This window comes from Sycon ciliatum, chromosome 1 (genome assembly GCF_964019385.1).
Source record: "Sycon ciliatum chromosome 1, ocSycCili1.1, whole genome shotgun sequence".
In the NCBI taxonomy this organism is placed as follows: Eukaryota; Metazoa; Porifera; class Calcarea; order Leucosolenida; family Sycettidae; genus Sycon; species Sycon ciliatum.
This window is the reverse complement of record NC_088643.1, coordinates 42424214-42441139: the sequence shown is the minus strand read 5'-3', so window position 1 is coordinate 42441139 and position 16926 is coordinate 42424214. Positions and strand designations below refer to the sequence as shown.

Below are 16926 nucleotides of genomic sequence, written 5' to 3'. Positions count from 1 at the left end.
TTGAAAGCCGGAGATTCAAGGATTTCACTGCGCCAGGTAAAAGTTGTATTGTCCAGCACACATTATTTTTACACAAGAAGAAATGTAGCGGTGTTGTCGGATGCATGTTACACCTGTGCCAGTAGCGACGCTCCGTTTGAAAATCGAAGTTCAAGGCCGAATACGAATCCAGAGACACCTTGTCTTCGACGTTTGACGATTGTTTGACTTGAATATTCTCCAGGAAACGTGTACGTCAAGGAAAGGAATCAGAAAGCAATGGCCCATGCGTGTGAGGAGCCACAGGACAGTGTTGATACACAGCGGCATGAAGAACGGACGAACCATGCTCCGCCGAGTGAAGATGAGGATCGTAAGATAATAGGTTACCGTTACTGACTTTACCGTAAATCTGGAATGAGCTAGACCATGTGTATGCGTCTGTTTGTGGAGTGTACGTGTGTGTGTGTGTGTGTGTTTGTGTGTGTGTGTGTGTGTGTGTGTGTGTGTGTGTGTGTGTGTGTGTGTGTGTGTGTGTGTGTCAGTGTCAGTGTCTGTGTATGCGTGTGTGCGTGTAAGGAAAAGATTACATGTATTGTATTATGTTTAGTGCCTAAGCAAACAAGACTCAAGAGTTCTTTTGTTCCGTGGACCAGTGCTGTAGGGTGTTACTTTGTGTGAAGTACAAACTTCTCTGCAAAAGTATTCAAAGTTAATCGCAAATATTCTATTCCTGATGGAGACCTTTTTTGTCAATTGAAAAACATGTGTGACAGGAAAAGTGAGATTGTCCATCCAACTTTCACCTGCTGACATGGTAAGCTGCAGTCAAATATTAAAAGTACTTGAAATACAGACCAGGGAGTACTGAATAACCGGTATTTTAGTACTCCCTGGTACAGACCATAATGCTCTGCGTACATGTGTAGCAATCAATCAGTAACCAAGCTCATGTCATGGAGACTACTTATCCTACACTACAGTACTCTTGTACTTGAGTGTATGTAATCAATTTTCTCCATATCAGAACAATTCGCTTGCACTCTCCTCTAGAAGAACAGCTATTGAAACCAGAACAGAATGTGTTGGTAGTGCTCAGTGTGCACTGTTCCGGTGCAAGTGTAGCGTATCCCACCGCTGGCACCAATTATGTAGCTGGCCGCAGTCTCTTTCTCTCGGAGGCAAATGCGCACGGGTCTCAGTGAACACACTGTTAATTATTACTGAACTAAACGGAAGACTACATTGTAAACATTACCTCTGACTCTAACTCTAACTGGCGTCTCTAACTGAAGTTTCTAACTGAACTTTCTAACTGGCATCTCTAACTGAACTGTAGAGAATTGTGAACAGCAGCGTTTATAGGCAGACAGCATAAGTGCTGCAACAGCAATGGTCACGGCGAAGCTCAGCAGAGAGAAGAAGAAAGGTCAAAGTAGATGTGCGGGCAGAAGAAAGTGTCATTGCACAAGGAATGCTATTTGGTTCTATGCAGAAGAAGGAGCTGAATGCGATGTGGGCAATGGGCGTAAAAGAAAGGCGGTTGAAAGACAGCAAAAGGTCTAGACTAGTATTTCTAAGGTCAATATGAAAGAATGAACATTGAACGCAGTGAGACTAGTTACTATGCATGTCATGGATCTGCAAGCACGGTACAGAGTTGCAAGTGCGGGGTACGGGCCGGGTGTAACACGCGTGACCAATACATTGAAAGTGATTCACGCTGCAGCTGTGTAAGTTACTAGCGTGCCAACGCTACACAAGCCGCCCATACTAAATCTGATATCAGTGGTATGTGGTGCAGATGGATTTCTCACTCGCCGTTGCCGTTGGGCGTGGCGCCGTCTGAAACGGTATTTAAAGATCCTATTATAGCTACAAGGAGAACTAATGGCTCTGTAAGCATTTCCTATATGTCGACATGTATGTGTAAATGTTATACGATGATCGCAAGGCACACAACGAAAGGGAAAGAGAGGATTTTTTCAGAACTGTTTTCTTGTTACATTCATCAGTGAGTCTGCGTAACAATGGAATGGGGACTACTTGAAACTAACAGTATATGGCCAAATAAAATTGAAAGAATGGGAAAAGGTTTTAGTATAATCACCTTTTTGTTTCGCTCTTTTTCCCCTTCATTCACTTTTATTTGGCCATATACTATTAGTTTCAAGTAGTTCCATTGTTACGTAGACTCACTGATGAATGTAACTAGAAAACAGTTCTGAACAAATCCTCTCTTTCCCTTTCGTTGTGTGCCGATCATTGTATAGCATTGACACATACATGTCGACATATAGGAAATGCTTACAGAGCCATTAGTCCTCCTTGTAGCTATAATAAAACTGCTGTCTCCGAAACGCTTGTTTAAGATACTATTCTCCACAATTGAAAACATACCGTATTTCCCCGATTATAAGTCGCAGTCCACTTTCAGGTCTTTAAATTAATAGCCAAATTGTATCAATACAGTCACATAAGTAGGGCGATTGCAAGTCACACTCCCTTCTTTGCTCTTGAAGTTTAGTGTAAAAAGTTGCAACTTACTTTCGGGGAAACACTGTATGTGTATGTGCAATGGTCAAACCCCAGATGTCGGCTAATGTCCTTCAGCCATCTACCTCACTATGTGTAGAGGTGTGTAGAGGTGCTCCGGGGCTATGGCTGTGCTGTCTCCGCTGCTCTCATGTACCTGCCCTGCCATTGAAATACCACACCAGCTGCTCAGCGGCAGTGAATAACCTGGGTGTGTTGCTATTCTTCTTGTTCATGTTCTGTGCCGTGCAAGACGTTCTTGTTGGGCTGACATTGAAACGCGGCTTTAAAAATGGAAGAGCCTTGCTGATTCTTACCGCTGGCCTCAGTGGTGTTCTTCTCGACGAAAGCAGTCGTAAACTGCACTTCACTCGCTTCCCGCCGCCATCGCAGTTCCTCAGAGCTGGTGAGAAGCATAGGTTTGATATTACTTTGAGAAGCAGCGCTCCACACAGTATTCACCGGTGCTCTTTAAACTCAGTCTGGAGAATACGCCTCTGCGATGTGCGGCCGTGTTGTACATTCGAGGTGCCAATCATTCTGCCGTAAGTCTACCGAGCCAGTAGAGTCATATCAACATGATATTCCATCCGTGCATTCTTAGCTTGGCTCTCAAAGTCGAATTTTCAGAGAGAAAAAAGTTTCATCATGGCAATGTTCCCCAAGCCAAGGTTGGCACAGCACATGAGTACATGCATGCTTCTAAGACTGAGGGGGAGGTGTGTGATTCTCATCATGTGTATGAGCCTACTATGAGAGGTATCATATTCCACTTAAAAAATCTGTAGCATCAAATTTCCAGCTCCCGTGTCTCATCCAAGATCCAAGAAACCATCCCTTCTGAACTTGGTTCACTGCGGCTTCACAAGAAACATGTATGCGGCCACATCACCTTCTCATTCTCCAGCAGTGTTTCGTGTCATTGCCATAGTTTGACTCATTACTCTGGCCTCACACATATTAGCTCATTCCTAAAAGAATCGTGAGGAGGGGAAGGTACTACCTATACTGTCCAAGTCTATGGTTCAACAGATACTGCGTATAATGCAGGAATGTCAGACATCCTATGGTCACTAAGGGCTCTGAGGCATTGGCCTCAGTTCTTCTTACCCCGGTTACCCACTTAATGAAATGCAGTGATGTTTGGCTTTTTAATTGCAAATTGTCTTTACTAGGGAAGGGCCCCGCAGTGGTACTACACTAAGGGCTGAAAGAACCACCCTGGAATACCTCCCTACGTCCCTATGTTCCATGTTTGCCTCTGTCAGCGTGACATCATTGCAACCGTGTGCAACCAAACTTTCCGATCATGTCCTTTGCTGTCCTGGTTTCAGTGAGGAGAACTTCCATATCTCCATCCTGGTTGATCAGTCAGTGTTGACGCATGTCACGCTAGATCCTGACGCGGCTCTGAGCTCCGACACAGTGCCCCTACCCAGCCTGGACACAGAAGACAAGCGGAGGATGGTCGAGTCGGTAAGTTGTCATCCGAACCAATACTGTACAGTTGATACTGATTGGAAAAGAACATAGGAGATGGCATGCTTGACTGACTTCTGTGCGCTGCATGTGGCGAGGGAAGTATGCATTCTGCTAAAGCGATTCCAGGATACAGGTGCAAGAAGTTTACTGTCATAGTTAGTTGTGCATCGTTGCCTTCTGATGGGTGCCAAACTGTAAACCTGGAACCTGGACGCATGAGAAACTTTCTCTACTTTCGCAGGGTGAGTGTTGAAGTTAAGTGGTGCTAAAAACTGGAATTTGATATCTATGTGCACTGTTTATACTCTCATAGTGGGGGCAATTTGAAAACGTCTCGAATCTGCAAGGGTTTTGCAAGCCGTGAACTCACACTGGTGCAGAAATGTCCCGCATCACATTCAATGTACATGGCACATAATCTCTTGGTGGATAGGGTTAGGATTGTGCCCTGTATGCTCTCTGTTTTTAAAACAATTCAACAGACCATTCTTGCAGCAGGTGCTGGATTTCAAACTCAAGCGTGCCAGGCTGTATTCCTGACCTCCAAGGACAAGCCTGCAGAGATGGCACATCGGAAATCAGTCGACGACACTTGCTCTACGACAACCAGTCCTGGCAGCCGTCCCGCTGCAGCACCAGAACCCAGGCGGAGTATTTCCGCGTGTCGCCCGTGCACGGTTGTGACGAACAGGTAACACATGCTGCACTGTGTTGGGCGAGACAAGGCAAATGTGCTACCGTCTGGTGTGCTACCCATGCGCTTGGCGTGTTGTTACCGAGACTCTCCGACCGAGACTCTCCGACTGAGACTCCCCGTGCATTAGCTTGCATCATGCGGCTTGTCACGGTTTGAATGGCAGCAAATCCACCCTCGTTCCACACGAGTTATGCATTGTTCATGGAGGAACGGTAGTAAAAGCAGCATTGACGCATACATGTGTCACAATGCTCTTTAATTCTCATGGATACATGAGTGATAGACCTGTAGATTTTACTTACGACTTGCTAATCTTGCTCTGTTAAGTTAATTTCAAATTTCTTTCACTAGTTTACGTCCTGGGGTCATTACATGATTTTCGGTGTATAGCACATGGAATGTCATCTTAGGCATTCGACGTGACATGTAGCCTCGGCTAATGACGCGAATCAGCAAGTCCTCCCAGCTGGGTACATGACCCAATGGGAGTGCATGACCATTGCATCTATCTTTAAAAAAAACCTGTAATGGCATGCTTCCCGGGATCAGAGTTTAAACTGGACCTTCTCTTGCTGGTGAAATGTTGCATTCCAGTGTTGTTTTGTGAGAAAATGAAGGTTTGGGTAAAAACCACTTTTAAACCACACTATATCAGTATGAAGTTGAAGACACTAATCCATCTTTACTTATGGTTGATTCAAGTGGTGGTAAACACACACCCGGCAATATGGCGGTAAATACACGCCTGCCCACATACGCTCTCTAGGCTGAAAAGTTATTCTGGCACAGAGCTCTCCTTCTCACCATCACCACCACCACCACCACCACCATCATTTCGCGCCTGGCGCGTAGTCGATGCATGGCTGGTGGTATCTGACATTGCAGGCTGGTACATCCGGGGAGCGCATGGCACATAGCAGATGACAGAGCGACGACATAGCTCGATTGCGAGCTACGTTAATATAACCATACATACCGCTGCATTGGTGTCTTCAACTTCATTCTCCCGAGTCAAGCTCCGTGTGATGACAGCCAAGAGGAAGATTGCCTGATGGGTCCAGCGGGGACGAAACGTACGTTGCAATCGAGCTATGTCGTTGCTGTGTCATCTGCTATGTGCCATGCGCTACCTGATGTACCAGCCTGCCATTTTGGATGCCACCAGCCATGCATCGACTAGGCGCGAACTGATGGTGGTGGTGGTGAGAAGGAGAGCTCTGTGCCAGAATAAATTTGCAGCCTAGAGAACGTGTGTGGGCAGGCGTGTATTTACCGCCATATTGCCGGGTGTGGATCTACCGCCATTTGAATCAATCTTAAAATATCAGTATGATTGTCATACTGATATGGGTCTGTACTAAGCTGCACTTCTGAGTACAACGGAGTGGGCATGAAAATGATACCGCAGAAAAGGTATTGAAGATTTCAGGAAAAGGAAATGAATGTACTGACATGGATTTGTACATAGCAATGCTTTGAATACAGCGAAGCTGGGCATGACGAGATACCGTGAAAACGGTCTCGAAAAGATATAAAGGACCTTTCGAAGCGGCCGGAGGGCGCGCAGCGAGCAGCACAGGTCAATGGATGAAATTGAGCATGAGTGCGAGTGCACATGTTAGTGTATGGAATCAACCATGAGTATGAAGCATTTGAGGACACAGATGTGGATTCGGAACCTGGTGCGTGAAGCACGTAGGGTGCATATTCCAGCACTCGAGTCCGAGTATGAATGTTTTCATTGGCTTTTAAGCCCTTGTATGGTGCATTTCAGCGATTCTTGCCTCTTCACCAGGGATCAAAATACAGTGTGCCTCATTATCTGACTCCGAAGCTGTCAACATGCCCATGCCCCTAGTCATACCCCTATATATTCCAAACATCTGGGCAGGAATAGATCAAGGTTTGATGTTTGCATGGTGCTTAATAATTATTAGTTTACCCAGGAGAATAGTGTAAGTAGCAATTGGGCGCTGTCAGCGTATTCGCCAAGTCTCTCATGTGACTATTTGTTACCTATCCTTCACTGTTGTCACTGTTCTCTCCGGCAATACCTATGCTTCCGCTCATACCTTCTGTTTTGCTTACTCTATTACTTGAGACAAGCGAAGTCTCGGATCTAGAATAACACCGAAAGCAGTCTGTGTCAACACAATACAGTTGTGTTTACTCCAAATTAATTGCGTGTTGTGGTGTGGTCGGTTTGCTTTTGATGGGGACTGCACTACATAGCTGCTGTGCTTGTGGTACATCTATAACGCTCTCTTATCCAAAGAGTGGTGTGATGTTTACGGGCAAACTCATTATGAAATTTTATTTATTTCACCTTAGCTCAGAGCAGAGCTGTAGTTAGCTCAGAGCAGAGCTGGTGTTAGCTCAAAGTAGAGCTGTGGTTAGCTCACAGTAGAGCTGCTGTTAGCTCAAAGTAGAGCTGCTGTTAGCTCAAAGTAGAGCTGCTGTTAGCTCAAGGTAGAGCTGCTGTTAGCTCAACGTAGAGCTGCAATGCTAAATGGATGTACAATAGCGCAAGGCAGAGCCGCAGCAAATAGCTAGATAACACCAGTTGTGAGAGTGGACCCGCTTAGTGGGTACGCCTTAATTATAATGGTGGTGTGAATAAGTTGGATAGGGAGGGATGGTGGGAAAAGAAACACTGCTGAAGCACGATCCGTTGTCTGGAAGAGCACAACAGGGCAAGCATGATTTGTTTTTCTTCTCAGCAAAACGGGCTGGTGCCATTTGTGATTACGCAGCAAAACAAAGCGCATGACGTCAGTCTTGAACGCAGTGCAAAGCAATGCAGTGCAGTGTGTGCGCTAGTTCGGATTGTTGCTAACAAGTACTAGCACAGCTAGTACACCAATAAAATCTGAGTCTTTCCCGCTTCCACTATCATCAGGAATCCAACGGTTCCTGGATGCTTCCTCTGTCCTGGCTGTGTGGATCACCTCTTTAATTGTCCTAGAGCCTAGACCTTTCACTGTAGAGCACTCTCTCACATGCACTTCAGTACTTCATGTGCATGTATGCCATATTTGGCACTCTTTACCATTGGGATGGGGGGGGGGGGGTGCTTCAACCAAAAACCATGTCGAGCGAGCTAGAAAAAAAGCCAAAGAACATAGAGGGAACAAGGGCTTTTATCAACGAAACCTGGTGTTCCACGCATGCGTCAACACCAAGGTTTCAACTTTTAAATAAAATCACAAAATTCATGAATTTTCACTTCAAAAAAGCTATCAGTATCAAGAGTTAGGAAACTAGGCCGAACACATTGATCATGTTGATATGGAGACAGAGCATTCTGAAGTATAATTGCATTTAACTTTCAACTTTCACCGTCGAGTCCTTCCAACTGGCCTCCATGTAGTTCTTGTACGGGGTATCTTCTCTAGTCTCTACGTGACGTCATCTTTAAAAAAATTGAAATAATTATGATGTCTCCGGATCTGCTGTAGCCCTTTCCCAAAGGTGCTCGCCCTTTTTTCGCCCCTTTTGACCCTTTTTGGAAAAGCCCGTTTCTTTCGCCCTTTATTGCGTTTTTGGTGAATATCGCCCTTTTTGAGCTTTTTTAGCTGAAAAAGTGCTAAAATCTGTTTGCTCATGCATACGATCACAGTTTCCGAGTGCTCGATATCGCGATGGGCCTTGGCACGCCGCTTTTTTGGGGAGGGGGGTAACACGCTGGTGAAGCTTGTACCCGGTGTCCACAATGCTGTAAACAGTGGGTTTTTTGAACTTTACTTCCTGGTTTGCCTTTCTAGGACCCATAAATGGAAGAGTGCGTATTCATTTCTCATCTTGGGTTCATATCTAAACATGTATCATGGCTATGCTTCACTGAAAATGGAGCACTTTTTGCCTGTTTTCACTGAAAAGAGAGCACTTTTTCAGCATATTTTGAGGGACGCGAAAAGCACTAAGTGCGAATTAAAAGAGCACCTTTGGGAAAGGGCTAATCATGGCTATGCTTCACTAAAAAAGGAGCACTTTTTGCCTGTTTTTACTGAAAAAAGAGCACTTTTTCAGCATATTTGAGGGACGCGAAAAGCACTAAGTGCGAATTAAAAGAGCACCTTTGGGAAATGGCTAATTGTCACAGGTACTGTGTAGACCACAGCCATCTCTTTCGGATTAGATCCAAGTTACATACATAGACCTTGAAGGTTTGGAGGCGTCTTGAATGAGGTTCGTGAAGCAGGAGGTCTGCAGGCAGGGTGTTCCAGAAGGGGAAGGATCGCAGGAGCTAGTCAGGGTCTGTGCGAGGGGGTGTCCACTTCAGCTGGAAGCCATGGTGCGTCTGACGTTAACTTGTTGCCGTGTGACCATCCGGTGGAGCTGAAGATTTTGGAGGATGGTTCCAGGTCCCAGGAAATGCAGGGCACGTTGCTGAACCAGGCTACCTTATCCAGCTGGGCCATGTTAGTTGTGGCTGCGCTCGACCAGGCCCGGCAGTGGGTCATATTCAAGTAGGGGTAGCACGAATCCCTTGTAGACTGCCACTCGACCATGATCGTCCAGGATGGGTCGTATGCGTGCACGGGGGTGTACATTGTACATGAAGAGCTGTCAGCTTCTTTGTTCTGTCTCTTAGTAATCACGCAAGCAGCGGTAAATGCGAGGACCAAAACTTGTGAACACATGCATATGCACATGTCACGATCGGGGCGATTTCCTCCTCGAATAAAGTCAGGCACCCAACGGCAATGATCACTACGAACAGATTAGTCTCCTGGGCAGGGAAGACAGCTTTTTCATACACAGTGGTTACTTCAAATCTACGAAAGAATATCTTACACATGTAGCTATAACAAGCTTGCATAATGTTCCAATCACTTCCATTCGCTTTCTTTTCACTTGGGGGTAGGCATCGGCGGCTAATTCTAGCATTATAAGTAGCATTATGCATTATGTACCGTCACTGGCGTCAGCTGTCATGTTTCCTGTATTCATCCGTTTCCAGTTAAATTTTGTTGAAGTAAATAGTTGACATTTCGTGTGTTTTAGCACTGTCTTATACAATGTGCATGTACATGTATATTCCTTTTGCCTATTCTGCAGTTGCACGTGTGTGTTCACCTCATTGGCCTCGCTCGTTCCTCATTTATTTTGTTCATTTGGCTTATGCGAAGACTAGCCAAGCTTGCTTGGTGATGTCAACGCGAACAAGCGTATACTAGCAATTATGCTTGTTTTTGTTAACTAGCACTGCCGAGCATTAAAGTGGCAGATCTGCAGCAAACTGGCATTATGGGTGCTTTTGATGCCAACTTCTGAACTAGCAGACGAGCAAAAACTGGTCACAAGCTCAGTCTGCAGCCGGCTGTAATTGAGACGTGATGTCTCCAGCGTAATCTGAATCATGGTCCCAATCTATTCCCAGCTACATTGTACATGTACATGTAGCTGTAGCTATATCCACCACTGCTACACTCTACATACACTGCTGGCAACTGAAATCCGACCCCCCAGGCGGCGCGCCGCGCCGCCTGGGGGGTCGGATTTCAGTTGCCAGCACTGTACAATGATTGTGTTATGTACCCGTAGTTCAACATGGCATGTGTCACATGACATTCCCTGCGGAGACGAGCTGAAGCTCCTGGGAGTGACCTTTGACAGCAAACTCACCTTCAGACGCCATCTCCGCAATGTTTCTCTTCGTGCTGTAGCCCGGCTAGAGGATTTCTGCGTCGAGCATCAAGATTCCTTGGTCGTGAAGGACGCTTGACAAAGTACAGAGGCTTCGTAGATTCTACGCCCTGTACTTGAATGTTTATCTGTAGCGACCTGACTCACTGAGTATTACGTCACTATCACATAAGCATGCGCAAGGAAATAAAACATTCTCTTTGGTCTCAACTAGGTTACTTCTTTGTTGTCCGGTTGGCCAAAGTAGCCGTCGTCTAGGGCCCGACGTAAAACCCTAGATAACGTTATCCATTTAGGCGAAAATCTCGCAACAATGATGTGTTGTCGAGCCGGTCAAAATGCTACATGTCGCAAGCGATGTGGTTCGGGTAGTCAGTTCCCACCGCAGCTGCACTGCCTTCTACGAGCGGCTCGTAGGTTTCACTCCTTGTGAAGCTATAAGCTTCACCGCCTACATGGCTATGTTTCTCATTTTGATAGAAAGTGATATCAGTCACCTTAGTCGATCTTCCTTCCACTTTAGTTCTAGTGTCCGTGGCTTAGCGAGAGCGGCCAGGTATGGATGACGGCGGAGGTAGTTCTGATGGCGACAAGTCATACGAAATGGTTGAAAAAGTGTCAGTCAGAACAGTCGGATGAAAGTGAACCAGAAAATTTGCCAAAATCGAAAGGAGCTTGAATATCGTGCTCAAAATTATTTGAGCGGACCTGAAACTGAAAGCCAAAAGCCAACGCAAACCAGGACAATGTACGAAGGTTGTGCGTATCAGCTCTGCCGCTTGAGTTACGCAGTGCCCTCAAGAGTTTTTCAGACCATCTCTACTGGAAAGTTGTTTTGTGAAGTGTGTCACCTTCTAGTGATGCCGAAAAGGCATAACGCCATAATGCTTCGGAGCGACATTGCCGCAGAAAGCAGTAGAAGGTGAAAGCTAAGATCCATCAATCGACTTCATTAATCCGTCTCATGGAAGCAGTACAAGGAGAGTGATAGTGAACAGATAGACGAAACGAGCCTCACCAATCCGCTTACAAGGTTGCTACAGCTGATGCTCCCAATGATGTTGATCATCTGGCATGGGGGAAGAATCAAGATAACTACCTCAGCAGAAGGCTGTGAAGATTGTGCTCACCTCATCTGCAGCTCCTGAATGAGTATTCTTCTCCTCGAATCGGCAATATCATACCGCTAGCAACGTACATTGGAAGATCACATAGAAGTTAAGCTGATGCTGCAGTACAGCCGTGGGAAACTGAGTAGGGAGTTGTGAGCTTACAACTGAGGTCCGTACTGCACACCGAGAGGCAGAACACAATGTCAATAGTCTTGTGTTTTTTACCCCGCCGCATGTGCATTCACAGTCATTCAAGAGATATTGAAACCCTAAAGTAATGATGATTGTATGCAAGTACTTTTATATTTTCCAGACTGTCGTAGATCTACGCTGCAGCCGATTTTGAATTCTATGGCGTTCTTTACGATCCTTTTTACGCACAATTGTCACTTCGGTTACTAGCATTAAAGTGCAGAACGAGAATTTCAACTAGTATTATTATTTTGCTGAAATAATAAGTGTGTGTGCGTGCGTGCGTGCGTGTGTGCGTGCGTGCGTGTGTGTGTGAAGAGTGAAACCTCAACGAGACTGTCAAGACAAACATGTATTTGGAGACTAAAGGATGGAAACAAACCATACAGTATCAGGTGGTCCGTTGTGAGGAGGGCCGCATCATACTCGAACATCTCGGAGCGCTGCAACCTGTGTCTGGCCGAGAAGCTGAAGATTACCTGGGCCGACAAGACCCGCTCCCTCAACAAGAGGTCAGAGCTTGTGTCCAAGTGTAGTCATGAAAACAAGTTCTACCTTGGTAACTTTTCCTGCTGCCTGTGTGTGTGTGTGTGTGTGTGTGTGTGTGTGTGTGTGTGTGTGTGTGTGCGCGCGATCAGTGGTGGAGATGCTGAGGACGCGCCGTCTTCGCTGGTTGGGGCATGTCGGACGCATGTCGGACGACAGAATACCGAAGTGCGTATTGTTTGGTGAGCTCCAGAAGACGCGCCCTCGCCACGGGCCACGCAAGCGTTGGCGTGACAACATCGTGATTGACCTAGAGGAACGCCACATCAATGACTGGTACAGCCTAGCCGAGGACCGTCGTGCGTGGAGACTGGCCTGCAACACCATCCAGCCGCCTAAACCTATGTCTCGGAATTTCAGGTGCCACTGCGGCCGAGATTTTCGCCGTCGCCAGGACCTCACTCGCCACTCGAAGTTCTGTGCCGCGTGACTGAAACACTGTCGGTCCTTTCAGGACCTGCCATCATCTTCGGACGGGCATTATTGTATTGTGTGTGTGTGTGCGTGCGCATGTGTGTTTGTGTGTGCATGCGTGAGAAAGACAGTGTGTGTGGGTGATTGGATGAGTGTGGGTGCAAGTATGTGTGTGGTCAGTGTGAGAATGAGCGGATGAGTATTGTGGATATGCGCGTGTGTGTGTGTGTGTGTGAGTGTGAGAGAGAGAGAATGTGTGTGTGTATGTGTGAGATTTCGAGAATGAGTGTGTTTGTGTGTGTGTGTGAAATTTCGAGAATGAGTGTGTGTATATGTATGTTAATGCGATTAATAGTATAAGTGAAGTGGACATTACAAAATGATGAATGAGAATACATGTATCTAAAATGGTTGTTCCTAATCGATTTTCTTGAGACTATCATCAGGGAAAATCGTCTCACAATAGAGGCTATACGGAGACTGAGGGCAAACACCATACTCTAAACATTGTGTGAGGAATGTAAGGTTATGTGCAATACTACGGCAAACAAAGCGCTTCCTAATAATTGCGTTCAGGCAATCAACCTGAGTAGCAGAATATCTCCTTTTGAAGTAAATGAAAAGGCGACGAGGAGACAATAACTTTATTAATGCGATTACTAGTATAAGTGAAGCTTTGTTTGCCGTAGTATTGCACATAACCTTACATTCCTCACACAATGTTTAGAGTATGGTGTTTGCCCTCAGTCTCCGTATAGCCTCTATTGTGAGACGATTTTCCCTGATGATAGTCTCAAGAAAATCGATTAGGAACAACCATTTTAGATACATGTACTCTCATTCATCATTTTGTAATGTCCGCTTCACTTATACTATTAATCGCAATAATAAAGTTATTGTCTCCTCGTCGCCTTTTCATTTACTTCAAAAGGTATATGTATGTGTGTGTGTGTGTGTGTGTGTGTGTGTGTGTGTGTGTGTGTGTGTGTGTGTGTGTGTGTGTGTGTGTGTGTGTGTGTGTGTGTGTGTGTGTGTGTGTGTGTGTGTGTGTGTGTGTGTGTGTGTGTGTGTGTGTGTGTGTGTGTGTGTGTGTGTGTGTGTGTGTGTGTGTGTGTGTGTGTGTGTGTGTGTGTGTGTGTGTGTGTGTGTGTGTGTGTGTGTGTGTGTGTGTGTGTGTGTGTGTGTGTGTGTGTGTGTGTGTGTGTGTGTGTGTGTGTGTGTGTGTGTGTGTGTGTGTGTGTGTGTGTGTGTGTGTGTGTGTGTGTGTGTGTGTGTGTGTGTGTGTGTGTGTGTGTGTGTGTGTGTGTGTGTGTGTGTGTGTGTGTGTGTGTGTGTGTGTGTGTGTGTGTGTGTGTGTGTGTGTGTGTGTGTGTGTGTGTGTGTGTGTGTGTGTGTGTGTGTGTGTGTGTGTGTGTGTGTGTGTGTGTGTGTGTGTGTGTGTGTGTGTGTGTGTGTGTGTGTGTGTGTGTGTGTGTGTGTGTGTGTGTGTGTGTGTGTGTGTGTGTGTGTGTGTGTGTGTGTGTGTGTGTGTGTGTGTGTGTGTGTGTGTGTGTGTGTGTGTGTGTGTGTGTGTGTGTGTGTGTGTGTGTGTGTGTGTGTGTGTGTGTGTGTGTGTGTGTGTGTGTGTGTGTGTGTGTGTGTGTGTGTGTGTGTGTGTGTGTGTGTGTGTGTGTGTGTGTGTGTGTGTGTGTGTGTGTGTGTGTGTGTGTGTGTGTGTGTGTGTGTGTGTGTGTGTGTGTGTGTGTGTGTGTGTGTGTGTGTGTGTGTGTGTGTGTGTGTGTGTGTGTGTGTGTGTGTGTGTGTGTGTGTGTGTGTGTGTGTGTGTGTGTGTGTGTGTGTGTGTGTGTGTGTGTGTGTGTGTGTGTGTGTGTGTGTGTGTGTGTGTGTGTGTGTGTGTGTGTGTGTGTGTGTGTGTGTGTGTGTGTGTGTGTGTGTGTGTGTGTGTGTGTGTGTGTGTGTGTGTGTGTGTGTGTGTGTGTGTGTGTGTGTGTGTGTGTGTGTGTGTGTGTGTGTGTGTGTGTGTGTGTGTGTGTGTGTGTGTGTGTGTGTGTGTGTGTGTGTGTGTGTGTGTGTGTGTGTGTGTGTGTGTGTGTGTGTGTGTGTGTGTGTGTGTGTGTGTGTGTGTGTGTGTGTGTGTGTGTGTGTGTGTGTGTGTGTGTGTGTGTGTGTGTGTGTGTGTGTGTGTGTGTGTGTGTGTGTGTGTGTGTGTGTGTGTGTGTGTGTGTGTGTGTGTGTGTGTGTGTGTGTGTGTGTGTGTGTGTGTGTGTGTGTGTGTGTGTGTGTGTGTGTGTGTGTGTGTGTGTGTGTGTGTGTGTGTGTGTGTGTGTGTGTGCATGTGCACGCGATAGGCTCCGGCGGATTATGCCTGCATAATTATTGGCATAATTTGGTGGTTGAAATTTGGAGCATAATCTGGTACCCTTTCGGAGGTAGGAGCATAACTACTTCAGAAGTACATGATTGTATTACAGTTCTAACATTTAGGCTATACAATTGGGTACAATGTACCTGATCACAGTGATCAGCGCTGGTGGTCTGCATGGTAAGGGGTTCAGAGATCATACAGATAGTGTTTTCAGTGAAAAGCATGGCAATACATGTACATTGTTGTATGCTCCAACTCGTCTTCCTCGGGTCTGGGGGAGACGAGATATCGACGGGTAGTCCGCAAAACTCCGCGTACAAGCACATTCTACATGACTGTACATTATGCATGATACGAAATCATGACCTTGGGATTTTAGCAGCCATGGCTGGACTAAAATGAATGCAACCCATAATCTTTTCGACAACTCCCATTGCATAACATCGATGCCGGTGTATGCACTTGATCTAGTGGATATTACTCTAATGATTTTACGAGGCATACCGGTAGTTGATGTTCGGTCATGATGGAAAGAGAGGTTGATATTTTGGACGAGTAAGACGACTACGAAGACAGTTGAACTTCTATGTTGATCTCTAGCATGCATGAGCACCAGAAGTAATAGTGGTATGGGGGATACTCATGTATTTTGTTGTACTTACGAATGGCCACCTCCTGCAAGTACAACCTTTTAGCATCAAGAGTACACAATTCCTTGTTAGTACAATCATGTATTACTCTGAAGTGAAATGAGAGCAAAAAACAAAAAAAGGGAATGAAGGGAAGCGAAAGAGAAATCAGTTGGAATTGTATTCTAAAAAGAAGCTTTCGAATGGGGGAGGGGGGGGGGGGAAGTGTGGAATGGGAGTGAGGATAAACAAGGAAAAGACAGAAAATACTAGGGGAGAGAACCAAAAAATCCAAGGTTGTGTTTTGCAGTTTAGCGGTATGTTATCTGCCCTGGCCAAGTTCTGGGTACGCTGACAAAACGTTCCCAGGAAGGTTTGGAAACGTTTTGGGTCCCCAATCCGGTTGTTGTCTTGATGGCGGTGATGTATTACGGGAGACATCTGATGATGGCCAGCAGCAGAGATCATGCCGATTAGGCGTCTCCGTCTCTACAGTTAGGGAATACAGTGTACGTCGTGCAATGCAAACGCAAACACACACGGGTGGGTCATTATGCAGTTTGCGAGTATTATTCATAAGTTTTCAGGCATCTGGGTGTGTGGGGGGGGGGGGGGGGAGAGACACGTGATGAAAGGAAACTTCTTACATTTGCGTTTTTCCGCGAACTTCCAGCACAGATTCATATCACAGTTTTCCTGTGAACGTTTGAGCATGTGTTTCGCACAGCGGCCGGAGCAGCAAATCATATTTCGGATGGGGCGACTCATTCGGGGAGACTTCAGATCACGTTTAGCTAGCCTCATACACGCTTCACATGCATGTGCGGGAAGTAAATAACCAACATCACGATAGATCATTGACTTCCCTGCAAACGGTACAAGAATATACCAACATCACGATAGATCATTGACTTCCCTGCAAACGGTACAAGAATATTGCTGTATTACTGTTGCAAATACATTCAATCACATCACATACCGACACAACACTGACACCAGTCATTAAGAGTGGAGATGAACTTACTGCTCAAGGAATGTAAACTCCCCGAAATCTTGGATAATTCCTTTGTTGGAGTACGATACTCCTAGCGATAGCGTGTTAACCCTTCCTGCAGAATTAAAAGACATATGTACGGGTCCATGCACATTATTATAACGAAGCAAACACAAACATGTCCACACACGCACATATACACACACACATAATATACACACACACACACACATACACACACACACGCACATATACATACACACACATATAATATACACACACATACGCACACACATACACACATACACACATATACACACACATACACACAC

At 45.8% G+C, this 16926-nt stretch overlaps 2 protein-coding genes across 2 annotated transcripts in view; one reads left to right on the top strand and one right to left on the bottom strand.

The window, feature by feature from the left end:
• Window positions 1-87: 87 nt before the first annotated feature.
• Window positions 88-5342, top strand: LOC135826859 (uncharacterized). Its single transcript, XM_065339469.1, has 4 exons — window positions 88-352; window positions 2768-3059; window positions 3849-3990; window positions 4479-5342. Exons 1-4 carry the CDS (start codon window positions 259-261, stop codon window positions 4689-4691), a joined length of 741 nt encoding a protein of 246 aa, XP_065195541.1. The 5' UTR covers window positions 88-258; the 3' UTR covers window positions 4692-5342.
• A 10326-nt stretch (window positions 5343-15668) lies between these two features.
• Window positions 15669-16926, bottom strand: part of LOC135826841 (uncharacterized) — a 30626-nt gene continuing 29368 nt past the window's right edge. Inside the window, exons 6-7 of the mRNA XM_065339447.1 lie at window positions 16625-16709; window positions 15669-16089 (exon numbers count right to left, since the gene is read on the bottom strand). Coding sequence (XP_065195519.1) covers window positions 16074-16089; window positions 16625-16709 — 101 coding nt within the window. The 3' untranslated portion in view covers window positions 15669-16073. The remainder of the gene's footprint in view (window positions 16090-16624; window positions 16710-16926) is intronic.